The sequence below is a fragment of the Diceros bicornis genome, chromosome 7 (genome assembly GCF_020826845.1).
Source record: "Diceros bicornis minor isolate mBicDic1 chromosome 7, mDicBic1.mat.cur, whole genome shotgun sequence".
NCBI lineage: Eukaryota > Metazoa > Chordata > Mammalia > Perissodactyla > Rhinocerotidae > Diceros > Diceros bicornis.
In genome coordinates, this window is record NC_080746.1 from 16,308,986 (window position 1) to 16,336,022 (window position 27,037).

Here is a 27,037-nt window from a genome sequence, read left to right on the forward strand (position 1 = left end):
AGGGTGGGAGTGGGAGTCCCCTGGGAAAACAGTGGTCTCAATTCCAATGGAAAGAGACCTACAGGCATTTGCTCCCAAAAGCAATGACAAGAGTAACATTTATTGAGTCCTTACTGTGTTCCAGGTAATGGGCTAAACATTCGACAGGGCTCATCTCATGTAAGCCCTCATGACAATCCTATAACGTATTATAATCCCACGGCACAGAGGAGGACGTGAGGCGGGGAGATGAGTGACTCTCCCGGACGCCGTCTCCACACACTGTGGATGGTGTGGGAAGGACTGGCTCTCTAACCAATCAAAGTCCCCAGGCTCCAACTTCTGTACCGGCTAAGGGGATATTAAATGCAGGGATGCCTTGAATACGACCCCCAAGACTCCCCCTGCACAGGTTACTTACCCTCCTGCCCCTTGAGGATCAAAAGGTAAGAGAGAGGGGGCTCTGAAGAGCATCATATCCACCTTCCTCATTTTGTAGGGAGGTGACAGGACGTGCCCAGTCACACCGGGACACAGCTGGGACCAGAATTCCCATTTTCTCATCTCCATCCAACCCTCTTCCCATGAGACCAGGCTGCCTCTTAGGACAAACACAGCAGGGGGCAGCAGGCACAGAACCCAGAGGAGGCCCCGAGGACATGCGCCTCCGGACTTGGGGAGGAAAGCCCACACTTGGTATGTGGTTTTAACAAGAAAAAAGTAGCAGGGTGGAGCACAAGGGCCTGACATGACGGAGACAGGAGCTCTGGGAAAATGGTGCCAACCCCTATCCTCCCATCACAGGTCCTGAGGAGACGGTCCAGAGAGCTGGAGGCTGCGGCAGTGACGGGGAAGCCCTGGGAGGGCCTGTTATTCACAAAGAGGCGTCAAAAATGGTCCAGCTGTGCAAGCCACAACATCAGGTTGGCCTTTCCTTCCTCCCCCAACAGGCCCTCGACAGAGATTTGTAAAGATCCACAGCCATCTCTGCCCCATGCAGCCCCTCACCACTGGCCTCTATCAAGAATGGCACGTCTGCTTCCTTCATTAACTAAAATTTCACTTTACTCTAATCACCACTTGGTTTCGAAGTAGCTTCACTATGTTGCTGGGCACTTCCTGCCATTCCTGATGTGGAAGATCTGGATTCAAGCTCAAGGTCAGCCCTCACTGGCTGTGTGACCTTGAGAAGTCATCTAACCTCTTCAGGGCTCCATTTTTCATCTGTAAAATGGGTGTAACAGGTGAGAACTCACTGAAATCCTATGCGGAAGCACCCCGTGAGCTGGAGTGTGTGGTATCGATTCTTGTATTTACTCATCCTCACAAGAGCTCAAAGGGCAGGCGTGGCTCGGTGAGGCAGAACGAAGAAGGAGGAGAGTACAAATCTGTTCAACCGACACTCTCTGCCCTAAGTGCAGGCACTGGGCCAAGACACCAGCAGAGAAATGGATCAGACACAGACCCTGCCCTCCAGGAGCTCAGAGTCCAGGGACTTGCAGCTAAGTCTGTAACGAAGTTCAAATCAAGTAGCTATTTTGTTTGATGTCCTAAATAATCTGGTTTTCTATGGGGCAGCCTCATTCTGTCCTATATGTAAAATGGAGGGAATATTCACACCCTTCCTCAGAGATGATGTAAAAACCAAAATCCCACCTGCACAAAGGTCTGAGTACCTGACCCACAAGACACTCTAGCAAGGAGGTTGCGGGTGGCCATGAAGCTGGTGCTCCTGGAGTCTCGGCCATCCCCTTGGCTCAAGAAGAGATCTGCATGGGCATCCTATGGGGGAGGGAGCACTGCAGCTGGATGGGTGAGTAAAGGAGGGGTGGCGGAGGGAACCCCACAGTTCATAGAATGTAGCAGGAGAATCTCTGGTGCTTGACTGGGAAAGAGGCCAAATCCCCTAGGATCCTCCAGATGGGCAATGAAATTCAGTGGGACGAGACAGAAAAGCCTGGGGGATGACAGTAGGATTATGCACAGCATGGAGATGCCCGGCCATGGCAGCCCAGGGGCCCTTCACCCCTTTAAAATTGGCAGGTGCACCAAGCTCCCAGGGAAAAGATTCCCCCAGATGTCAGATGAACTGGGGACCCTACTCCAATCAATGCCCAGCATGCCCCATCCCGCTGTCCCTTGGGGTGCTCTGCTGCCCTTTAAACGAGGAAGCAGCACCCTCCAGCTCACCCAACACACACTCCGTGTGCTGAGAGGCAGGGCAGGAGAGGGGAGGGGAGAAAGTCAGGGAGTCCTCGGGAGGTCTGCATCCCCACCCAGGATCTCCTTTCCGTCACTCGTTTCCCAGCCTGGACCGCACCTGGCTGCAAAAAGAGCACAAGGTCTGGATGTGAATCCCAGCTCCAGCATGCCACGTAGTGAGTCAGTGTGGGCAATTCCCCCCACCCCACCACACTTGATTGTCCTTATCTGTAAAATAAGGGTGATAACCACCTGACAGGGGGAGTAAGAGGATGTCACGTAAGCAGAAGAGTGTCTGTCACCTAGAAGGTGCTTCACAAATCTGGTTTCTATTCTGCCCTCCCCCACCCATGCACATCCTAACCATCCTTCACCCCACCTTCTCCCTGAAACCTCCTCTCCATTCTCCAGCCTCTACCCACTTCTCACTTCTCCCAATTCTTACCCAATCCATAAAATATACCCTTGGTTCTAAACCATACAAAATATCTGATAGCATATACATATGCATTTATGTATATATATCACAATATATAACATATACTAATTATTTCACAGCCTTAGGTAGGGATCCCATGTCAAACTTCTCTGCACATTCCCCGTGTGAGGCAGGGTGCACGGTGCTTGCTGGTGGACTGAACTAGAAACTCTGGAGAGAAGAGTGAGATTCTACACCCTAACAGACCAGGAGAGCAGCAGTGCCAGGGGGGAACGAACACCACGTCACTTGAGGAACAGCTGAAGGAAAGGGGTGCCTGCGTGAGGAAGAATGGGACGGGCTGTCACGAGACAGAATTGCTCTTGGCAGCCTCAAGGACTACACCAGGAAAAAGGAGTGGATGAAAGTCATAGGGAGACACACTTAGCTCAACCTAAGGAACAACCTCTGTTCAGGCTGTCTAAAGATGCAGTGGGCTGTATCATAAGGCAGTGAGTTCCCCATCCCCGGAGGTAGTCAAGGAAAGACTGAAGCCCCTCTTGAGGATTTTTGTAGAGGGAATTAAACCAGTGGATGGAGAGTAGAACTAGAAGAATGTGATGTCTTTCCAGCCCACAGATTCTCTAATTTTATGAATCAGAAGAGGATAGTTTTTTTATTCTAAGCAGTGGAAGGAATTTGCAGAAGAGAAAGTGGGTCTAGTTATATTAAGAATACTAGGAGTTTTTCAGTGCATTTTGGCATTTTCCAATTGTCATTCTTCTCACTTCTATCCGTTTAATGGAACTAAGGGATTTACCAAAGGCAGCTGCCATCAGAGGGGTTAAAAGCTGCTCTCTTCCCTGGCTTCCCCTCCACCTCCACCCCAACCCTCCTCTCCTGTGAGACCCTTGGCCCAGCAGCGGGTCTGCCTGCCAAGTTCAAGGCTGAGAGGGACCAGGGGAACCTATTAGTCTCACTCAGGATGCCACGGGATGGATGGATGAGAGACTCGGCAGGCGGGTTGTTCTGGGAAGGAGGAGGGAGGCTGGCTTCTGGAACGGGAAGGCAGGGGGCCAGGTGGGTGGGAGGAAGATGGAGAGGCTGTGAAAGGCACAGCTGGGGTTGGACAGGGCCGAGGACAAGGATACAAATACCTAAGCAATGGGTCAGCCGGGGACACAGAGGACCCTTGTATCAAAAAGTAAAATTTAAAAAAACACCCACTTCCACTGGCCTCCCCCTCCCCCCGGCTGCTTCCCTTGGCTGCCGGCTCTGGTTCTGCAACACGCGCATGTTCCCGGAGGTGCAGCACCCTCCAGTCCCGTGGGAGGCCGCTGACGGAACAGTGACCTCAGAGGTTCGTGGGGAGGACGTAGTGAGATGGTGAGTCCACCACTGTGCACACGCCCGAACCGGGCAAGTCTTCATTCCCCTTCCCCTCGCCAGGCGCACACGCCTCAGGCGTGTGGTTTTTAGACCTTTTCCACGGAGGGATTCTGACAGAGAGGATGCGAGTCCAGATGTCGCCGGGCCGGGATGGGCACAGCACAAGTTCAAGTGCTTGAACAACGTGTTTCACCCGCGTCTCGGTTTTGTCCAACCCGCGCCTGGGTTTGACCCCAAGAACAGGCAGGGAGGGCTAGACCCCGGGGGCCAGAGGAGGAGACAGAGAGGGCACGGGGCAGCAGGCAGAGGCTTCCCGTTCACAGGACTGTCTGCTCCCCTGCTTGGCCACCGAGCTGTCCCCTTCTCTGAGGGCAAGGACGGGAGTGGGAAGACCTGGCTCTGTGCTCCCATCAGTGTGTGTTTCTGCTGGGCCCTTGGCTCCGGGGCCCCGCAGGCAGCCCTGCCCTGAGAAATGCCCTCAGTGTCCCTAAGCTCCTTCACTGGTCGTTGATTTTAGCCAACAAGTGCCCTGGGAGGCAAGTGTTATTCTTACCCTGGGTAGAGATCCAGTCACCAAGGCGGGGGAGATGCAGTGACTGAGGTAGTAGAGCTGGAGAGCCCAGGGCAGGCCGAGATCCGAGTGCTGGCCTCCAACTGACCACTCGAGTTGGCATCGGAAGGCCTCAGTGCTCCCACGAAATAGGAAAGATGGTGGGTCCCTCACTTGTGTGTCTTCCACAGTGTTTGGAGAGGCAGGGAGAGGAGGTAACAAGAACTGTGTGACCTGGAATGTGGACTTAATCTCTCTTCTTCGTGCATATAATGAGAATGTTTACAGAGCCCATCTTACACGGTTATCGTGAGGTCTAAATGAGATCATTTAAAACCCGTAGCAGAGTGTCTGGCACATAGTAAGTCCCCAGTAAATGATTAATTTTGTGTTGCTATAAGCAAAAGGCCTCCACAGCACCTCCTAGGGGTGCCACGGGGAAAGCCCACTACTTCCCAGTTACTCTCACACTGGGCCCTGAGTATGGTTCCCTACCCCACCCCCCCAATCCTCCACCCTCTACAGCCACAACCAGGGTTGCAGGATGAAGTAACAATAATCAAATGTGTATTATGTTCCGGGTCCAGATACCTTCCACCCAATTACTCTGAGATGCATTATTATCCCCACTTTACACAGGAGGAAACTACGGCTCAGAGAGGTAGAATGACCTGTTCACTTGGTCTGACTCCAAAGATGGTTCTCTTTTGACTGCACCATCTGCATTTCTCTTCAGCTGCACTTCCTCCCCGGGAGATCAGAGTCTGCTCCTCTCCGACAACCTGGACCGAGTTGAGCCAACACAGGAATGGTATCAGGACAGCCGCAAACTCTGGTCATTCTGCTCCAGCTCCTGACCTGGCCTTGTTCAAAAGGATCCAAGGAAGGAAGGAAAGGAAAACTCGTGCATGCTGAGTGTTCCCTAGGTGTGGACACTGTGGTATGCCCTTTGTGTATGGCATCCTATTTAATCTTTCAACCATCCTGGGAAGGAAGTGCCACCATTCCCATTTTATAGATGAGACTATAGAGGCTAGCGAGTGCCTAAGTCACTTTCCCAAGATCACACAGGTAGTGAGTAAGCAACAGAAGATGTAGGAGCACAGGACACATGTCACAAGAAGGACATTAAAATACTTAGAAAGAGCAAGCATTAAAAAAAGATGATTTGAGCTATGTAAAAAGATACCAGGAAAACACACAGCACATTACACCTGTGACCACAAGATTGGAAGGCTCAGGGTCCATCTTGAGGGTCTCAAAAGGCAGCTCCATGGCAGGGCTGTTTGATCTCACCAAACGGGCCTCAGGGGCCATAGCAGAGAACCCCAACTCCCTTGGAAGCCCTCTAACAGCAAACTGCCCCAGGCTCCGTGGGGATGCGTGGACAGCCATGCCTGGGCTCCTCACATCTCCCCCAGCCTCATTAGAACTAGGCACTTGCAGATGTTCTGATTTTTTTTTTCCCCATTGAAGAAGAATAATATAACCTCTAATACAACTCTACTTGGTCCAAAAGCTGCTCATTAAAAATCTACTTTTGGGAAGAAGGAGAGTAAGTGGTATGATTCCCCAGGGAATGATCTCCGTTATGCCTAATTTTGATGGCTGGAAAATAGAATTAGATTCCTGTTCCTAATTTGACTTGCAGTGTCTCTTGGCCCTGCATTAATAAGGAAGATGGACGAGTGTCTCCTCCCCAGCTCTGGGCTGCATTTCCCTTCAATTCCTCATTTCTTCATCCTTTGATTGGATGTTTAATCCTCTTTGCCCTTGAACTTCTCCTGCTCTGCCCCTTCCTTCCCCTGGCTCTGGTGGGAGTCACTCAGCAGCCTCAATGGATGAATTCTCCAAGCAGAGACGACACAGCATGGTTGATGAGTCCTGTCTGGGCTGCAGGCCGGCCTCCCAGGACCTCGTCTGTGCTCAGCCATTGCACCCTGCTCAAGGGCGCAAGGGGACACACCGCTCCTGAGAGATCTCTGCCCTTCAAAGGACATTGTACCTGCCAGGCAGAGCCCGCCCTGAGCCACCACTCTGAGGCTGTGTGTGCAGCCCAGGAGGGTGGGAGGGGCCATGGAGGAGGAACCCCAGCTCAGAGTCAGAGGACCCCAGTTAGGGTCTTGGCATTGCCATGTACCAGCTGTGTGACCTTAAGGGAGTCCCTTCACAGCTCCAAGACTGTTTTCTCAGCTCTAGAACAACTGTGGAGGAGGGAGGTAAAACGGTAAAACAAAGGTGAAAGTGCTTTGCAATCTGCAAGGAAATGTTTGAATGTCAATTCTGATGGAAAGAGTCCTGGGCTAGGAGGCAAAAGTATCTAGCATAGTGCTCAGTAGGTGCTTAACAAACATCTGAGCAACTCATAGCTCGGTAAGAGCTGAAGCAGAGGAAACAAGGCTCAGTTTAAAAGCAAGAGGGACTGTGGCTAGACACAAGAAAGAACTTCCTGTCAGATTAGTGAGACATTGCACACAGCACTGAGGAAGACTGCAGGAGAATCTTTGCATGAAGATATACACAGCCTGTCCTCTAACTCTCAACATTCCCGCTGTGTGCGCAGGGTGTGCCAGTTCAGTCCTGCCTGAGTGGGCTTGTGGCAGAAATTTCCAGTGGACAATCCCTGATTCTGCGACACCATTTGGTGGGGCAAGGATGCCACACGCAGAGGGCCACCTGGTGGAAAGCAACGTTTCCCAACTGCGTTCCCTCAAACACTAGCATCCTGTGGGCTTTTAGATCAGCATCTTTTGGGGGCCTCTGGTCAAACCAGTTTGGAAGATGATGAGGTAAATAGTTGTTTGGCCGCAGGACAACTCAGAGTGTCTGCGCTAACGTGTGCTGTTAATCTCCACGAGGGGGAAATAGAATGAAGTGTTATCCAAACATTTCGTTCTTTTTTCCTTTGGCCACAAAACCCTCATCATCTGAAGAAGCGCTGCCCAACAGAACTGCCTGTGACGATGGGAACGTTCTGTACCTGCACTGCCTAGATGTGGCCATCGAGCACTTACATGTGGCGATGAGACTGAGGAACTGGATTTTAAATTTCATTTAACTTTAAAATGGGACATCCCAACACCTCCAAACCCACTGGGTTGTTGTAATAATTAAATCAGGTATAGCAAAAGCACACACAGTTGGGACTCACTTTGTTTCTTGGGTAGCACAGCACAAGTAATCAATCTGTGTTGAATAAATGAACGAACACACCTGTGGAGGCAGTCAGGTGCAGAGGCCTGGTAACAAAGGTGGTTCTGACCCTGGACAGAGAGGGGGCTCTTGTTTCCCGATGCTGTAGGGATTCTGGGGTGGAGGAAGGCTGAAGCATGCAGAGCAGTTCTGAGAAGCCATAGACAGGAGCCCTGATGGAGATGGCATTCCTCTGCCAGTGCAGCCCACCTCAGACCTGCAGGATGAGACCTGCACGGGTGAGCCGTGCAGGACGCAGGTGCCTGTGGCTCGTGCACGGGGCCCCAGTGGCAGCCAGTGTCCAGCACCTGCCTGACCACGTGTGGGTGCACAGCTGCCACCGGGAGCACGCAGATGCACAGATTTGCTGCAAAGTGTTGGCTGAAATTTAGCTAAATCTATAAACACTAAATTTATGTTACAAATTGTCTGAGAGTCAGAGAAAATGCATTTCCAAAACCTGCATTTCCAAAAAAAATGCTTCAGCAGGAATTGACCTTGGACCTTGTTCCATCAGCAAAATCCGTTCTCTAAGGGAAGAAGCTCTTCAACCCATCAAGTACAAATGCATCCAATTTTATATTTTCCCTCTGTCTCTCTCTTTTTGTAGCTCCTTAACAATGAGGCTGAAAATGTGGGAATTGAGTTTGCAGATGCAAAAAAGGCTTGGCCAGCCTCCCTGTAACCCAGTTCATCTCTGTTCCGTCCATGCACCTGGCAAAGGGTGCTCCTGGACCGCGCACCCTCTCTCTGTCTCTCTCTCTCTCTCACACACACACACAGACACAGACACACACACACAGACAAGGATACATGGGAATGCTCAAACCCTCTGGTTATCATCCCCACGATCTGAAGGATCCCTCCCCATCCTGGCGTATCTCCAGCCAGGGGCAAATCAATCAGGTTGAAATCAACAGAGCAGACTGTCTGGGGCAGAGCCAGCTTGGGGAGACTTACATTCTGCTTTGGCACAGATGAGGCAGGCGGTGGTGCAGTTGAAGAAGTTCAGGATCCCAGCCACAGCCACGCTGATGTCGGTGTTGCTGGGGTGGAGGTTCAGGGTTGTGAATCTCTGGAACTGGAGCTTGATAAATTCCTCTGGGGCCACTTTGAAATGAGGGACCTGGGAGGAGGGGCAAAAATGGGCAGCAGGGAGGATCCAGAAGGAGTGAGAAAGAAAGAAAGAGGGATATGTGAGACAAGGCTGCGGAGGGGGATTCTTTTACGTGAAACCTCGCCACTCATGGTGGGGGAAGGAGCCTGCAGGACTCAGGGCACCTACTCCCCAGGAGGAAGAGGAGATGATGTCCCTGACAACGCTAAAGATAGGAAGACCCGGGCTGGGAAACCTTTCATCCGGAGACCTGTATAATGTACTGTGGATCTTGGAGCTGGGGTCTGTAGCCCTGAAAAGGCAAACGAATAGGTCTTTATTCTCAAAGGAACTGCCCACTGCTGGGCAGCGAGACAAATGGTTCTTGAAGGCATAATCTTTACAACTATTTTATTTGTAGTTAATAAATCAGAGCAGAGATGGCAGAAGGAGAAAGACAGCGCCCTGGGGACTACGAGAAGAGCCCCACTAGTCCAGCCCAGCCAACAGGTGTATAAACCAGCTCCCAACAAACTTCCTGGGTGAAAGCCCGGGATAGATTCCTGGGCAGACATGCATATGGAGGAGAAAGCACCACAGGCTGAAGAACCATCTAGAGAGCTCCCAAATGGAGCCAGGTAAATAAACACCTGCTTTGGCTTCATGACCACAGTGTCAGCTTCCCTCTGCAACTATTACTGACATTTCTGGGAGGCAATGCCCCTTCCTTCTGCTTCTCTTCTCCTGGGAAGAGATGTTAACAGGCTGTGATGGCTGCTTTATTGGTGGCTTAGGCTATTGGGTCGGTAATGGGAAGTTAAAACGTAATAAGCTGCCATCCACCTTGATTTTATTCTGTCACCCTCATATCTGGTACCTAGAGCTAGGAGAGCGGAAGGCTGGTTGGTGCCTCTATGAGAGATGGGTCTGAAACCTCAACCCTCATCCTCCCTTAGGACCAGTGCCTTGTGGGAGGGCCAAATTACTGCAAGTATGGGTTTGGATTGATGTTAAAGCAAGTTAGATTGAGGGTAGACAGCAGGAAGAACTTCCTGATGGTTTGTTTGTTGGCTCCTAGAGGGGTTATTCATAAATCATTGCAGAAGTTTTCTTTGGCTGGGCTGGCCCAGAGTCTGGGATGATGTTGGCATTGTGTCTGTAGGATTCTGCTACCTTATCCTTTTAAGCTTCTGGGAGAAGTCAGCCAAAGACCAGAGCTCCTCTGAGATTAGGGTGAGGGGAGAGTAAAGATTTAGCAGAAACTAGGGAGAAAATTCCTGAATTAAATTAGGATTAGCCCTTGAACCATAGAGAGAGGACAACCAATATTTTCCAGCAGAGACTGAAAAGTGCAGAATTGGGGAGAGCCTGGAGAGTTAAGAAAGAATTCTCTGAAGAGTGACCTTGGACGTGTCATAAAGGGTTTTTCTTCCCACTTACATTTTGCATCCCATACAATCTGCCTAAAATGAATAACAAATGCACTTTGAAAGGAAGATAGAGCACAAAGGGGCAAGATGGAAGCCAAGGCTGGGCAGGGGCAGGGCGGCAGGCTGGCTGGCTTACACATTTGAGCATCTCTGATCAAGGCCCCCCTGTGTGGCCATCCAGCCTACCAGGTCCCATTAGCAGCTAACTCACCATGCCCCCCCACCAATAGAATGTACCCGTAGAGATACCCTTGAATCCATGGATCCTAGAGACACAGCAGGGAAAATACTCGGGAAGGTGAAAGACAAAGGGGTTTTGCAATCTGTAGACTTAGGTTTGCACCCAGATTCTGCTGTGTGATTTGGGGCAAACTGCTTAACCTATGTAAGCTTCATTACAGCGGAGGTAACAGTGGTGCTTCTTGGAGCTCTGGGATATCAAAGGAGATCCCGCATCTGAAGGACATAATAGCTCAGGACCTAACATGTGGTAAGTATTGAGGCAATGCCTTTCTCCTTCCCTCCCCACTTTCTCCCAAAATCTAGGAGCTCCCCAAAAAGCTCTTGGGGCGTATGTGCAGGAGGTGAGGGCTGATGGGCCTCTCTAGGAAGGGGAGTTGCTGGAAGCCTCCAGCACAGCCTGCCATCTTGAAGGCTCTGATGGGCCCAGGCAAGGATGGCCCAAGCCAATTCCTGAATCTCTCTCTAGGACAAAGATCAATCCATAATTGATTTGCAATTGCAAATGCATCATCATGGAGGTGCCTGAGGGGAGGAGAGGTGAGTGGAATGGAAGGGAGGGCAGCAAGGCAGAAAGCGCCCAGCCACAGGGGCTACGGAGATGTTAGCAGCATTTAAAGGAATGAGCTCCTTGGGGAGAACTCCATTTCTTTTCTCTGAAGCTGAAGGGAATCAGTATAAGGCAGTTCAGCCTCATAAAATAGTAAAAGAAATGCATAATCTGAACAGAGAGGAAAGGTTGCTCTGGAAGGAACATGATCAGACAAGGAGAGAGTACCATCTGGCAGTTCCCTGGGCAGTGCAACCTGTCTGGCTGGTCAACGGCACAGGGACCTGGGGCAGGATGGGGACATGGTTGCGAATCAGGGTCTCTGCCTCAGGCCTGAAATGCCAAACAGGGTTAAGGAATGTGTGAGCTGAGATAAAATACCCACTGAACCCCAAGAGGAGGCCATGCAGGAGTGGGAATTGGGGGGATGACTGTAAGGGACATTGTGATGGGGAGGAACGTGTGATGGGGAGGACGGAGAGAGCAGAAAAGAGACAATGTGGAGCGGAAGTCTTGGCAACCTCACTTGCTGAAGATCAGAGGGATTGCTGAAATAACAACCTGCCACACATTTGAGCTATTACTTGGAGCATGGCAAGAAAGATTTAAATTAAACATCGGTGGAACTTCCTGGGGCCAAGGCCTGTGAGATGCTAGAAGAGACTGCAGCAGGACAGAAGCTCCTTTTTTGGCCTGGGCTGGTGCAAGAGTCATCTTTCAGGACATCTAGCGGGTAGGGGATGGGGAGTTGTCAACACAGACCCGGCCCATGGTCAGAAGGCTCGGGAGGCTCAGCCTACAGAGCAGTGGCCTGGCACTGGGGAGCAGGACAAACCACAAGACTGGGGCTAGGACTGCATGGCACTCCAATGTGCAGGTACCAATTCTGAGAGTGGGCTCATAAACCAGGGAAGATAAATATTCTGCCCAAAGCCTGAGGGACTCACCAAGCCCTCTGATCATAAGAGAAGTAGGGGCATCAAGGGAGTAGGTTTTGGGGGGCCCAGGGCAGGCAGAGGCCTATCTGCTGCTCCGCTGCCTCTGCAGGAGCAGCTCACTGAGGAGTTGCCCTGTCCTATTTCTAAGATCCTCCCAAGACTAAAGCTTCTGGAAGGCTGAGCCTCCAGGCCCCTAGGACAGGCACAAGATTGATCCTTCCTTCCTCTGTCCTCTGCCCTGCTCCCTCCCTAGCTCCTGACTTTGTGCCCCTCACCAGCAAGCTCCGTCTGTTCCCAAAGCACCTGGCTAGAAGGCCCTTGGGAGCAGAGAGAGGCTAAGGGGTCACTTTGCCACCGTCTCCAGGGACATATCTGAAGGGGAAGGACTGATTGATTCCAGGAAGGACTAGGAAAGATTCCAGCAATAGACAGAATGTCTGAAGTTTCAAGTTTGTTTCCTCCAGGGGAAAAGGAGGGAGAGAGTTGATGGAACAGGGAGGAAGCTATTACTCGGAAACTCATCCTGACCATCTTTACCTCCCCTGGAACTAGAACTAGAGGAAACGGACTCAACACTCCGAAACTAGAGCGATCCCAGTTAGAGTGACACCTGAGGAGGAATGTACTGATTGGAGAAGTGAACACTGGAAATGGTGAATGAGGAAGAAAGCAAAATAAAATCTCTCTTCTAGAGAACTTATAAAATAGAGTTTTCAAACTTAATTTTAGTAATAAAATGTAGCAATGCCTTGCCCCCAAGGCATTCTTCCCCAGAATCCCAAAATCTAAACAGATAACCAGGGAGCTGCTCATGTGGAGCTCAGACCTGCCCTCTGGGCCTCCCCCAGACCACTACCCTTCCCTGCCTCTCCCTCTACCCACCTCCAGCAAGCGGACCCCTGCAGCACCCTAAGACTCGGAGGAGCTCAGCTTGAAAATCCTGCTGTGAAATCTGTCCTCTAAGTCCCCTCCATCCAAACAACATAGACAAAAGTAAGTGTCCAACCAAGGACCACTCCTTTGATTTGTAGTGATGTCCTTGTTAGTGACACCAACCAGGTCGTGAGGGGCTCCTCCAGCCCTTAAGAATCTATGACATCTTTGGCCCGGAGCACGCTGCCAGCCCGCAGACAGTCCCCCAACCCGCCCAGCACTCACCTCTTTCTCCCCACAGATGTTGCTGATGATGGAGCTGGAGGCCGGGCTGGAGGACGGTCCCAGGACGGCGACCACCCCCTTGGGGAGAATCTGACACACTGCAGCCAGCACGGGGGCAGAGGTGGGAGCAGAAGAGGAAACAAGGCACTCATCAGGGGGCCATGGGCCGACCACTTGCCTGGGCCTCCAATCTTCACCCGCTGCCCCCTCACCTTCCGCCCACCCCTGCCCCCACTCTTCCAAACCCCCTACCTCTCCTCTCTTGGACTACTAGGCTCCAGGACAGTTTTATAGGACTTTATGGACAGTATTAAATGAGGAAATGATCCAGGTTATGACAACATACGGCCACAGCCAACAGGGTATATAAATTGTCTGGGCTGTCACCGAAGGACAGAGGCTAATGGCAGAAACCTGCAGATTCCATCCCCTGGCTTGGCCTGCAGTGTGGGTGTTGGGAGCCGGGGCACAGCTGCTGCAGGGGTGAGGGCCCGGCTCACAGAATGGCCACCTGGTGTGCAATCTATTGACCCCCTCAAATATAAAGAAAGAGAGTCTGGGGAGGAAGAAAGGCAGACAAGCAGAGGGACGAAGGGTAGTGAGGATGGTGCAGGCAGAGAAGAAAGCAGACTCAGCTCAAGTCAAAGGGAGCAGGAGAGAGAGAAGAGAGCGAGTGAGAGGCAGAGAGGGGTCCCATCTCTCAAGGCCACCCTCCATGCACCTGAGCCGGCCCGGAGCCTGGCATGCCTGCCTCTCTGAGTGGGTCAGCCGCTTGCCTGACCAGCCAGCACGCTCTGACCTTGTGCCTCCTACGGGGAAGGCGCCCTTCCCTCCTCCCCTCTGGACACTCACTGTCCTGTCAAGGAGCACCTCGAACGCCTTCTCCTTACACCTGCCTGGGCTCCTTTAGGTGAATTAATCCTCACCAGGGCTCCTGAGACCCGTGGTTTGTCCCTCTGTTCTAAGACCCTTGTAAATGTGTCCGTTTCAGTTTGTTGTTTAGATGTCTTTCTCCTCTCACTAGATTTCAAACCCCTTAGGGCAGCAGCGGAGCCATATTTACGTCTAAATCCCCACTTGTCACTTCCTCAGCGTCCAGTACAATGTTTCCTAGGTGCCCAGTTCCTATTCGTTGAACGAATGAGTGGATGGATGGGACATGTGGTCAGAACAGGAGAGGATCTAAGATTTTAAAATGCCAGAGACTGAGATAGAAAGGACAGGCAAGAAAGGAGGAAAGAGATGGAGAGAGAACACAAGATCATTCTCAGGATGCACATTGTGGTATCAGAACCTTGAGCCATCCCTCGGAATACGCACCACGATTCCCTGTCACTACAAGACATCCTTCTCTGCAAAACTCAAAGCTTGATTGTGGACACATTGTCCTCCTACTCACATCAAGAGTCAGGCAGAGCCATTTTCCAGGTCAGTAAACTGAGGTTAAGGGATCAGTCCAAGGATCCTCGTTGAGTCAGCTGCAAAGCCACACCTGCAACCTGGATGCTCTTTCTTCTAGGGTAGAGCCCTAACCATTGGCCCACACAGTCAAGTGATAGCCCTAATGGGGCACAGGTGGTGGGGTAGAGCACCAGGGTTCAAATCCCAGTGTTGCAATTGACCACACAAATGAGAGATCTGTGAGGTCTTCTCTCAGCCTGCGGGTCGGCCAGGGATCCTGCAACATGGCAGATCTCAGATGCCTGAGAGGAGGCGGGCATTGTGTGCCCGAGGGGACTCATCAGTTCTAAGTGTCAGAACCATCCCCAGTGACAGAGTAGCCAGGACCAGGCTTTCTCTTTGAAGAATGCTCTTCAAAGTTCAAGCTATTTCCATATGAGCTATCTCACGTGATCTCAGCCAACTTAACTCTTATGCCTGCTGGGTGCTGTAAGTTCACAAGAGCACAAGGCCGTCAAGTTCCTACAACAGCCTCGGAGAGATAGCCTCGGAGAGATAGCCTCGGAGAGATCTTAGTTCCCGATTTCACCAATAAGGAAACAGCATCCAGGGGATGTTAAGCAACCCCCCTAAAGTCACACACCTAACAAAGGTCAGAGCCAGCACTGGAATTCAAGTCTGTTGACCCATCCAGGGTCCACTCTACTCTCTCACAGCCACCTATTTTGTCCACCCTACTCCTTGCAGCCACTTCACCCCTCTCTTCTCAACCCCCCACAGTTGAGGTCCTCACTCCATCTCGTTCTACTGACTCTGCTTTCCCAAGATCACCACTGACCTATTATCAGCTCCCATCCTACTCTTTTTGCAGCATTTGATGCTGCTGATTGCATTTCTTAAATTTCCTAATGCCTTCCCATCCTGATTCTCATCCACTTCTCTGATCAGTCTTTCCCACTTTCTTTGCTGGCTCCTCTTCCTCCTCCTAACCGCTAAATTCCAATTTTATCCATGCCTCACTTCCCCTGGGCAATCTCACCCTTGCCTCTGGCCTCTACTCTCATCTTTACCCAGGTGACCCTACACTATGACCTATGTCTTGACTTACAAAATCAAGTTCCAACCACCTGCTGGATGCTGCCACAGGGACTTCCCTCTGGCATCACGTACTCAACACGTCCACAGCAGAGAGGCAGAAAGCACGGTCAGTAAGAGCTTGGACTTTGATGTAAGACTCTGGGTTTGAGTCTTGGCTCTGTCACTTACTAGCTGTGAGACCTTGAGCAAGTTAACCAAACCTCTCTGGGCCTGCTGCCTCATCTACTGGGTTACTAAGAGCACCTCTCTCAGAGGGTTGTGAGAATTAAAGTGACTTAATACATACAAAGTGCTTAGAATGGTACTGATATACTACATGACTCTTATTATTATGCCCATGACATAATATTTGCCATATACTTTTCATACATAATCTGATTTGATCTTCACACTTCTAGGAAGATTCATTATTATCTCTACTTTACTGATGGGGATTAGAGAATTTAACTTATTCAAGATCACAGAGGTAATATATGGTAGAGCTGAGCTTAAACTTGGAGCAGGACCCAGCACCAAAGCCCAAGGTCTTAACCACTCCACCCCCTTAGCACCTTAAGCTGCAACCACAGTCGCCCTTGACTCTTCCTTGCCTTCCCTCACTGAATCTGTCCACCCGCTATACCGTTCAGGGGCCAGGTTCTGACCGTTTGACCTGCTCATCTCCGCCGTCCCCTCCTTCCCACTCCTGCTGTCACTGTTCCAGGGCAGCCTCTTATACCACCTGCCTCCTAAGGGGTTTCTCTGTCTCCAGGATTCTTCACTTCCACTCCGTTCTCCAAACTGTGAGGCAAATTATAATCCTAAAACCTAGGTCTGTGTGGTCCCGCGGGGCAGAAAGCTTGCCTTATTAATCTCTGCGTCCTCTATACCCAGCCCAGGGCCTGACTCGGAGTTACGTGCTCCATAAATAGCTGTTGAACCACACTGAAGCCCGCTCAACACTTCCCATGGAAAATTGGAAATAAACTAAATGTCCAATCATAAGGGAATAGTTATCTAAAGTATGGGTCATATACCCAAATGGAATATTATTTAGGCATTTAAAATGCTTATGAACAGTTTATAATAGTATTAAAAATATTTATGTAATAATATTAAGAGAAAGAAGCAGGATATAAAGTTATATGAATATCTATATGAAGGCTACAACTAAGCAAATACAGAAAATAGTTATGCACTCAGGAATGACTGGAAGATGTGAGAAAAGCCCACCTTTACTGAATGCTAATTATGGCCCATTCTAAGCACTTTATATGAATTGACATTTAATTCTCAAAAGAACCTAATAAGATGGGTACTATTACTGTCACCTTCATTTTACAGACGATAAAACAGGACAGCAAAGTTAGAGAGCAGAGTCAGGATTCAAACCCTCAACTCCTAACTCCACAGTCAGTGCCTTAACCACTGTACCACACAGCCCCCCTTAGTTCACAGTGACTAACTGGGATATTAATAGAGATTGCCTTGGCCAATGGAACACTGAATAATTTTCTTCCCTTTTTTTCTTTACTTTCTATAATGAGCATGTACTCCCTTTATAACATATCATTATAAAAAATAAAATGTCATTACAAAAAATTTCTTCTGATGAGCGAGTAAAATCCAAATGGGTCTGACCTCAAGATTCTAGCTTTCCAGCCCTTTCTCCCATCGTGCCTCCTCCCCCTTCATGCTAGCTCACCTAGAACATTCTCCATATTTTCCTACCTGAGCCTGTTCTCTCTGACTAGACCAAGGCCTCTTAACCTGCTGCCTGAGGTCAGTGGGTAGAAGTCAGTGGTCTGTGAACATTTTTTGGGAAAAAAAATGACATAATTATTTTCTCTGACCCCTAACTGAAATTTAGCATGCCCTTCAATTGTGAATGTAAGCAATAAACCACAGTGTATTGACAGTACTGTGACTGTGTCAACGACAGACATCACCATGTTTTCACATCACATCACAGTGCTGCAGATATCTTGAAATGTCACTTATATTCATTGCTACTTCGGAATTACGCTCCTAGTTAGACCTGATGCTAGGCTTGGCTAGTTAATACATTAGTAAAGAAGCAAATATATTAATATATCACTATTAAAATACTTTAACTGCATTTCCATATAATTGGTTTCCTGGTCATCATATCTATTTTACTTTATTCATTTAAAAGCACTTCTCTACAGCAACTAGAAGGATGTGCAACTATGACATACAACTATCTACTGGGGCTTTGGGGAAAAAAAAAGGAGGAGGATTGGCAATAGATGTTAGCTCAGAGCCAGTCTTCCTCAGCAAAAAGAGGAGGATTAGCATGGATGTTAGCTCAGCGCTGATCTTCCTCACAAAAAAAAAAAATTTAAAAGCACTTCTCTGAGGTGTCCATTAGCACCCCCAGACTACCACGGTCTAGGCCCTCTCTTGCCCTTCTGCCTGGCAAACTCCTACTGATCCTCCAGCGCCCAGCTCAGATCTTGCCCCTGGACAAAAAGGCACCTCTCCTTCCCTATATTCACGTCACACTGTGGCTCTGAGTCAGCTCCGTGCTGGAGCTGCCTAAGAAACAGGTCAGCTTCCCTGTTCTCTGAATTCCTGGCCAGCTTCTGCCCTAAGCTGGCTCATTAATGTTGGGTCTCAATGGAGAGAAGTTTCTCCAAAAATTAAATTCTTATAGAAGGCCATAATTCCTTATTTCCAATTATAAAATCCAAAAGGGTCTGAAACTGGATGGTTTTCAGCAAACTCATTTGGTGGCAAAATCTGATCTAAATCGATGTGAAGCTATTTATAATATGTGAATATTTGAATATGAACATGCATTTATTTGAGTACACCATTCGGCCCAAGCCCCACCTGAGATGCTACTTAATATAGAGCATATGCACCACATGACCTTTCCAGCATCTGGAAATTTCTGGATTCTAAACACGTCTGGCCTCAAGTGTTTGTGGACCTGTGCCTGCTGTTCTGAGTGTTCAACTCCCATCTCTCTCACTGGATTGGAAAGTCGTTGTGGGCAGGGATCACAGCTATTCAGTCCTGGCAAAAAGGGATTGCTCAATGGATGTTTGCTCAGCTGAATTGAAATGATCCAAAATGAATCCAATGAAGTTGAATTATCATCTTCCCAGCAGCCACGGCTTGGGAATTTCCTGGGATCTAGGAATTGCTCTTTCATTCCCTATGAAGGATGCCCTGCTCAATAGAAATGGAAATCATCATTTATAAATGGCCTCAGCTCTGAAATTTCCTGGATTCTGATTCTGCAGGCCCTGGCCATTTCTGTGAGGGCCCCTAAGCAGTTTGTGTAAGGGATGGGAGACGAGGGAAGTACACTTTACCTCTGCCTCCTGGGGAGCAGGGAAGAGAGGGAACAGGGAGACTTGAGTGACATTGCCATGGCAACGAAGTTTCCCAGCCAGTGGAAGAGTTGGAAGGCAACCGTCAGAGCAGCTGCTAGAATAACAGACCACGATGGGGTGTTGTAAGAAGGAGGAACTTCTTCCCCTCAAGATGCCAGCTCCAGCCTTGGTTTGAAGTCCCCTTAGAAACCTGGGCTGGACAGCTGGTGCTCATGGGACCTTACTCCTTCCCTGAGTCTTCCCAGGGAGCGGAAGGACCTGGCTGTGATGCAGATGGTCCACCGGGATTAGTCATAGGCACCACTGATTGCAGGCCCCCTAGGGAAGGGGCAGCTCCAGGATGGGGATGAGGTAGCCAAGCCAGGGCCTCCTCACTGACAGTGTGGCGCTCGATGAGTCACTCAGCACTCTCTGAGCCAGTGTGGTAAACAACCCCGGCCATCGGGAGCTGACAGTGACGTGGGCGGAGGGGGCTGGGAGAACTCCGAGTCCTTCATGTAAAAACAGTTCACGGTGCTGGAGCGCAGGTGGAGCGGGAGGGCAAGGTCCCTCTTTATGCTGGTTATGCTGCACACTGAGACACAGTGAAGCCCTGATCGTCCCAGAACAGAGCAGACAATTACCTCAGTCGATGCCAAAGAACCATCCCCTCCCTGTGCCAAAGCTGCAGGAGCATGTTCCACTCTCAGCTCTCTTGGTCTCCGAGCTGAGAAGGGAGCGTGCAAGGGTGGAAGTGCCAGGTCTCTGCACCGGCAAACCCCACAATGGGGACCTCCCTGGTCAGAGTGCCCAGGGTATCAGAGAACTCAAAACTGCCATTGGCTCCTCTCATCAATGGCATATCGTTCAAAGCCACCAGCCTGGACCCAAAACACCGTGCAAGCAGCAACACCATTTCCAGGGGTCTTTCCACATGCAGGCACCGGGCTGGCAGCCAGGCTACCACCCTGAATCCTTACAATCACCTTGTGAGAGAGAAGTTACTATACTAATTCTACCACTAATAATAATAATAGGTGAAATGTATTAAGAGTTCACCCTATACCAGGCATTGCTCTAATTCTTATAAGTGCATCATCTCATTTAACCCTCACAACAACGTCAGGAAGTGAGAACTCTTATTCCCATTTTACAGATGAGGAATCTGAGGCCCAAGAGATGAGCCCACAGTGCCGGTAGAGCTAGGATTAGGATCCTGGTGTGTCCGACTCCAGAACCTGAGTTCTGACCACTAGTCTACACTGCTCTCCCATCCTGGCCCTCTCACCACTGCCCCCACAGAAACTCTGTTGTAGCCACGCCCATCTGTCATTGTGCCCCAAGGTACTGCATTTTTTCCTGCCTTGAGCCTTTGCTCATGCTATTATGTCTTCTGCATGGATGCCCTCTTTCCTTCCCTTCACCTATCGAACATTCCAAGGTCCGGCCAGAGGCCTTACCTGAGCCCCTGGCTACACTATGACTGACTTCTGACCTCCCTCTGCCCTTGTCTGAGTCACTCACTGGCAAGCCCATAGCAGAGCTACTGAGACTTATGTCATTTTTCGATTGTGTGGTCGGTCTTACCTGCCTCCTGGTAAAGACCGTGAGCCTCAGTTTCTCCATCTGTAAAATGAGGGGGTTGGACCAGATGATTTCTAAGCACTGTAATTCAATGCACTTCTGAGTCCGTATTATGCATACGTGATGTGGGTAGCTCAGAGAAGGGAAGCAAGGAACGTCCGTTGAATGACTCATCACCATTCGTAGGCCCTTCTCTTCTGGCTGCTCACTTTCTTTCCCTCACGCAGACTGGGATTCATTCTACTGAAGTGATAAAGGGGTGATAGCCCTCACTTACGAGAAGCAGCTCTCAATCACCAGAAGTCAGGCCCAGAGCCTGCGAGAAGCTAGGGAGCTTGTGCAGGAGGAGCAGCCATGCGGCTGGAACATCACACAGCATGTCCCTCTCCAGGCGCACGGGGTCCACACGGGGGCGGCATAGCCAGTGCGTCTCTGGGTTTCCTGGGGAAGCGGTGTGCAGGGCTGATAGCGCACTTGGCCTCATCGAGAAAAATCGAGGCAGAGGCGAGGGGTTGACAGGGAGCCTCCTGCTTCCAGCTCTGCAGTAAATTGAACCTCAACCGGGCTCTAGTAGCAGCAGGGCCAGTGACTCCGGGTGTCTGGGTGATGAGAGGGTGGGCACTCAGTTAAGCTCTAATACATTAGCTGCAGGAGACAACACTGATCTATAGGAACAGAGGAGGCCAAGGCCTGTGGGAGCGCCCTGCACAAGAAAGGCTGAGATGGAGATAAGATAGGAGGTAAAGGAGGGAAGGGCCAGGCGGGAGGGGAGATGGCCTAATAGGTCTGTCCATCCCTCTTATTTCAGATCTGTGGGCTGTGCAGAGGGAGTTGGGAAGTCGAACATCAAAAAGCCTGAGGCAATGACGGTGAAAGGGCAGAGAGGTGGACGGAATCAGACATGGGTTTGAGGAGCTTTCCGAGTGACCCTCACTTTACATAAACCCACTATATGAAAATCTATGTGAACCAGATGGAAGTGGGGTGCATTTCTACTTGGATCTTTCCAGTGTCCAGGTTTGTTATTAATTAATGCCTCGTGTGATACTTTCCCAGCCTCACTTTCAACCATCAAATGAGGAGGATGAACTCTCGCCTCCAGCACCTTTAGTTTCTTGACACTTCATAATCTTTGATTCTGAAATTGCCATTGCGCTCCACGACTGACACACCTGCCCCGAATGCGATCATTCAGTGCGATTTGTGAAGACCTTTTTGAAACTCACCTATTGCTGAAAGCAGGCACAACTGTGCATTGTAGGATTGCTACCGCCCCAACTTAGATCAGAGCCTCTGCTTTCTGCAACCAAGAACGCCATCACTAGGATCTCTTTCACGCCCTCGAAGCAGAGTCCTTGGACACACGGTGACAGGTGTGAGGCTGGGGGCATTGTTCAGGGCCCCAAAGCCACTCAAATAGTCTTAAGTTAACAATGCAAATTAGCCCTAGGCCACTAGCCCAGGGAAGACACAGCCCATGACATCAAGCAGTAGATGGCTTTGGGTGGTGCACCACAACTTCCAAAGGCTAAAAGCTGTCAGTTGCATCAGGCCCCCACAACTGGAAAGACAAGGGGAATATCCAATTAGGACGGATGCTCCATAATGCATGCTGACATTAAGACGGGCCATGAGAGATGAGCCAGGAGATAGACGGTGCTGCCACGTAGGAATGGCTGAACTTTGAAACAGAGGAGACAAGGAGATGGTGGTGAGAGGCAGGAGGAAGCCTGCTCCAAGGTGAAGGGGAGAGAAGAGAGCCAGCAACAAAATCCATAGCTGCACTTACTGAATACCCGTTATGTGCATGGCGCTAAGCACTTCCCCCACACTGTCTCGTGCCATGCTCCGAATGACCCTTGTGTTACAAATGAGGAAACTGAGGCACAAAGTGGCTAAACAGCCTGTCCAGTCACACAACTAGTAAATATTAGAGCCAGGATTTAAACCTCGTCAGTCTGATTCTAAAATCCACTCCTACTCTTTATACCGCACAGTCTCCCCAAAGTAGGGATCACAGAGCTGTTGTTTCTCCTTCATCCGGGGATCTTCTCTCCCCCCTCCGCCTCCCCCCAACACTGTCACTGAAGTCCAGTCCCTGCCCGCCCTGCTTCAGCTAATAGCACTAACCCACCACCCACTCTCTCCCCCTTACTTTGGGAGGGAAAGAGCTGGGCTGGAACCTTTCTATGAACTGTCTGGGTGACGTTTAAAATCCATTGTCGGGGAGCAGCTCTGGCTTCAGATGAAGGGCCTTTGGGGTGGAAAGATACAGAAGTCCTATTTCTAACAAATGCTAATCATGCCTCAAACACATGGAGATGTAAAAGCTGAACCAAGGGCCACTTGCTAATAAAATACCTAACGCCTAAAAGTAGGGCCTTAGAAAGATGCCCCAAAGCTCTGTAATGTGGAATAAAGATATCCATTTCCTTTATTCCCTGATTCATCTGGCTTACTATTTTAGATGTATTGACTTTACTAAACCAGGCTGCATGGGTCATTGGGAGAGGAAATTTACATCTGCTAATGACCCCCATCACAACCGGCAATCTGTGCTCTCTGTTCTGCTGGGGAAGCCCAGAAAAACCAAAGAAAAGGAAGGAGGAGCTGTCTTTGCAAAGTACAGACTAAAGAACTGTTTGGAAATCCTGGCCCTTGTCTGAGACCTACCCTCCTGGACAAGGAAATACTACAAACTGGACTAGGAGAGTCATAAGAAGTCACCACCGGTATTTCTGATTTCACTTGGAGATCCTAAGAAATCTGAATCTTCCTTTCATTGTACTAGAATTTAACCTCTATGACATCTAGGATTTCTGTGTGTTCCCTGCTGAATCCCCATTGCCTAGAATGGAGTAAAACAGGCACTCACTAAATATTTCCTGACTGAACAAGTGAATAAATGAAGGACTATTTCAAATACCTGTTTCCCCATGCTCTCTTCTGGAGGAATCTGTCCACGGATCTCACTGGCCTCAACTGCCCTGTTCTGTGGTAGGAGCCCACCCTCAGTCTCTAGGAGTGGACACTCTCCCCAAGAGTAGTGATTAGGCCATCTGGCCAACACCTGTGACTTGTGAGACCAGCCATAGCAAGATGAGCTGGACCAGTCGGATCCTCTACCTTGGGAATCCAAACCAAGAGGCACTGAGGGAAGCTGCCACTCATGTGCATGCTGAAGAGAGACTGTAAACCCCCTGGGGGCAGGGACTGTGTCTATCTTGTTTTCTGCATTGTTCCCAATGCATGATATCCTGAATCATGCCTGAAATAGAGTAAACGCTCAGTGCAAGTTTCCTGAACGAATAAAAAAATTGTAAATTGGGCCTGGATGGCCGTTATGGGACAGGTGCATGATGAATAAGCCAGGGAACCCAAACTGGAAGAGAGGGAGGATCACGGATCAGATAGCGCAAGAGCATTAAAGCAGCTCTGAGACAGAGAGAGAGCCGCTGCCTCCTCCACTTCCTGCCCTCTCTGGATCCTTACAATATCCACCTCTTGTACTTGGGCTAGTATGAATGCTTCTTCTCTTGCAATCCTAGTAGCTCAGATTAGAGCATTGCTGGATCCACACATAGAAGACCAGATGTCTGACATGCATACTTGAGCAAGTTGTTGTTTTATTTTGTTTTGTTTGTTTTTGCAATTGAGTGTTGCTAAAGGTTGAAATGGGTTATAAAGGGAGGAGATGGGGACTTCAAAGTCTTAGGGAATAGATGTTATCATCTCTCTGGCTCCTCCCCTCCTCCCTGAACTGGAGTTGTTCATTTCCAGCTTAGCTACAAGCCATCAGCCCACTAACTTGGAAGCTCATCCTGTAGAGCTGTCAAGGTAATATCAGCAACACAGCAGAGAATTCCAGGGGAGGTATTGGGGATTGGGCACTGGACTTGCAGGGTGACAATGTGAGTTCAGGGTCCAGGATTCGCTCAGCCATTGACTAGCCCTGTGGTTGGGCAAGTTACCCAATGTTTCTGAGCCTGTTTCTTTTGTAAAGTGGGGATAATAACATTTAACTTTCGGATTGTTGGGAGAATTAAAAGCAGAAACCAGCACATAGCAGGGGCTCCATATGTGTGCCTTGAGTGACCTATCATGTGTGTCTGTAAAGCGTTGCAACTTACAGGAAATTTTCCTATATTTTAAGCCATTTAAATCTCACAACAACTTGCAAGATTTGCAAAGTAGAGCCTAGCATTCCCATTTTACAGACGAAGAAGCTGAGGTTAAATAGGATAAGTGACTTGTCCAAGGTTACCCACAGAGCGAGTGGCCAAACTCTATCCCAAGTCTCAGTTTCTTCTCACATCACTGCCCTCAGCACAAGAAAGCAAGACAGGCAATCAGACGTGCAATGACTAAGCTACCCTTGGGCTGGCCATCTCTCTCCTTTCTTAATCACACACAAGGTTTCATTCAGGGATTTGTGTTCAAAATGTCCAGAAGATGAATGAATCAATATATGAAGGAATGAATGAGTGGGTAAATGATGAATGAATGAATGAATGAGTTTCCTGTCTTAATTCTACTCTACACATGATTCACAACAAAACCTGGAAATCTTATCTAGACTAAGCCCTATACGGCCTCCTGGCTCATGTTTCTCTCCCTCTCTTGGGAATATCTATATCACAGGCCTGGTGGTGGGTGCAGCTCACACCACCAGCCCCTCCTCTGCCAGCAAGGGAAGCAGAGGGCAGCCCTGCCCATTCTACGTACTGGTTTCTGCAGTCTCGTACTCGCTGTCTCTGAGAAGCTCAAAGATGTCCACTTCGACCTTGGCCTTGCCCAGCCTCTCAGGAGCACGGTTGATGCGGTTCTTGGCCAGGGTGATGGAGAGCCGCTCCCCTCTGCTGCACTCCATGGGGTCATCCAAGATAGCAGCTGTAGGCAGGCAACCACATGGAGACAGTTGGTACCCTCTACTGTTACCCCTCCTCCTTCTCCAGTCTCCTCCCACTGCCACCTTCCTCTTCCAGGCAGCTCCCCGCATACCCCTCCACCCTGCCATGCTCAGATCTATCCCCAAAGCAAGTCTCTACATGCTAAGGATCTTGGTTTGTACCCAGGTATAGCAGTGAATTCTAATGTTAATATCTAGTCTAATGTGGATATCCACCTTGGGAACCCTGTAATGCCATGGCAGGCCACCAGGGGTCTATCTGGACGAGGTCCCTAGGCCAAGGCATGGCCATATCCTTGGATATACGTCTGCATACACACACAGGCACATGTGTGGAAAGGAAGGGAGATAGTGGCTGTCCTTCGAAAATGGTTTTCTGGGCACTTGAGAGGTGAGAGAGAGTTAAAGGAGACCAGGTTTGAGAGGGAGAGCCCTGGTATCAAGGAGCAGCAGCAGGATACTGCTGAAAGCTGGCTCTCTGGGTTCTGACACCAATGAACCATGTCTCCCAGAGAGCCATGTAATTTCTCTGAACTTCTTTTCCCCACTGAATATTAGGAATGGTAAGACAACCTCAGGGGGTTGGTGTGAGGATTCACTAAGATAAATGTATGTAAGTGGCACATCATATAATTTAATCAGTATGACTTAATCAGTGTGAATGGCTGGAGCGGTGTAGTACCAATTGCCCCACTTCCAGAAGCAGTATTAAGGATAAGTGTTATGCTATCATAGAGAGCTGGATTCAAACCCCTGCTCTACCCCATATTAGCTATGGGACCTCAGTTTCCTCACTTGTGAAATGGGGAGGGAGCCTACTCCTTGGGATCTTCTGAAGATTACATGAATAGTATGTCTGAAAGGCTCAGCACAGAACGTGGCACATGGTAAACCCTCAACAAATCTAGCTACTGATATCATTCATTCTCTTGGTAGAGGAAGTTACAAAATTGAAAATCTCTACACAAAAATCAGACACAAGTGTTCAGAGTAGCATTATTCACAACAGCCAACAAGCGGAAAACCCCAAATACTCATCAACTGATGAATGGATAAACAAAATGTGGTCTATCCACACAATGGAATATTATTTGAAAATAAAAAGCAATGAAGTACTGATATATGCCACAACAAGGATGAACCTTGAAAACACTATGCTAAGTGAAAGAAGCCAGACCCAATAGACCACTCGTTGGATGATTCCATTTATATGACATGTCCAGAATAGGTGAATTCATAGAGACAGAAAGTAGATAAGTGGTTGCCTAGTGGTGGTGGTGGTCGGGGGCGGGGGGAAGTTGGGGGAGAATTGGGGAGTGACTGCTAATGCATATAGTGTTTCTTTTTGGGATGACAAAAATGTTCCAAAATTGATTGTGGGAATGGATGCACAACTCTGTGAATATACTAAAAACCACTGCGTTGTATACTTTAAATAAGTGAATTGTGTGGTAAATGAATTATATCTCAATAAGGCTGTTACAGAAATAAAAAAAAGAAATATCAAGCTTATTTTTCAGAGGCTGAAGGCTCAGAAACACAACACAGAAAAATCAAGCCAAATAGATTTCACCAACATG

General features: G+C 49.3%; 1 protein-coding gene across 1 annotated transcript in view; it reads right to left on the reverse strand.

Annotated features, from left to right (window-relative positions):
- The window catches only part of GRIK4 (glutamate ionotropic receptor kainate type subunit 4), a 291,987-nt gene that overhangs the window by 146,716 nt on the left and 118,234 nt on the right, over positions 1-27,037 (reverse strand). The window contains exons 2-4 of the mRNA XM_058544995.1: positions 25,274-25,438; positions 13,143-13,240; positions 8,691-8,856 (exon numbers count right to left, since the gene is read on the reverse strand). Of these exons, the coding sequence (XP_058400978.1) occupies positions 8,691-8,856; positions 13,143-13,240; positions 25,274-25,438 (429 nt within the window). The remainder of the gene's footprint in view (positions 1-8,690; positions 8,857-13,142; positions 13,241-25,273; positions 25,439-27,037) is intronic.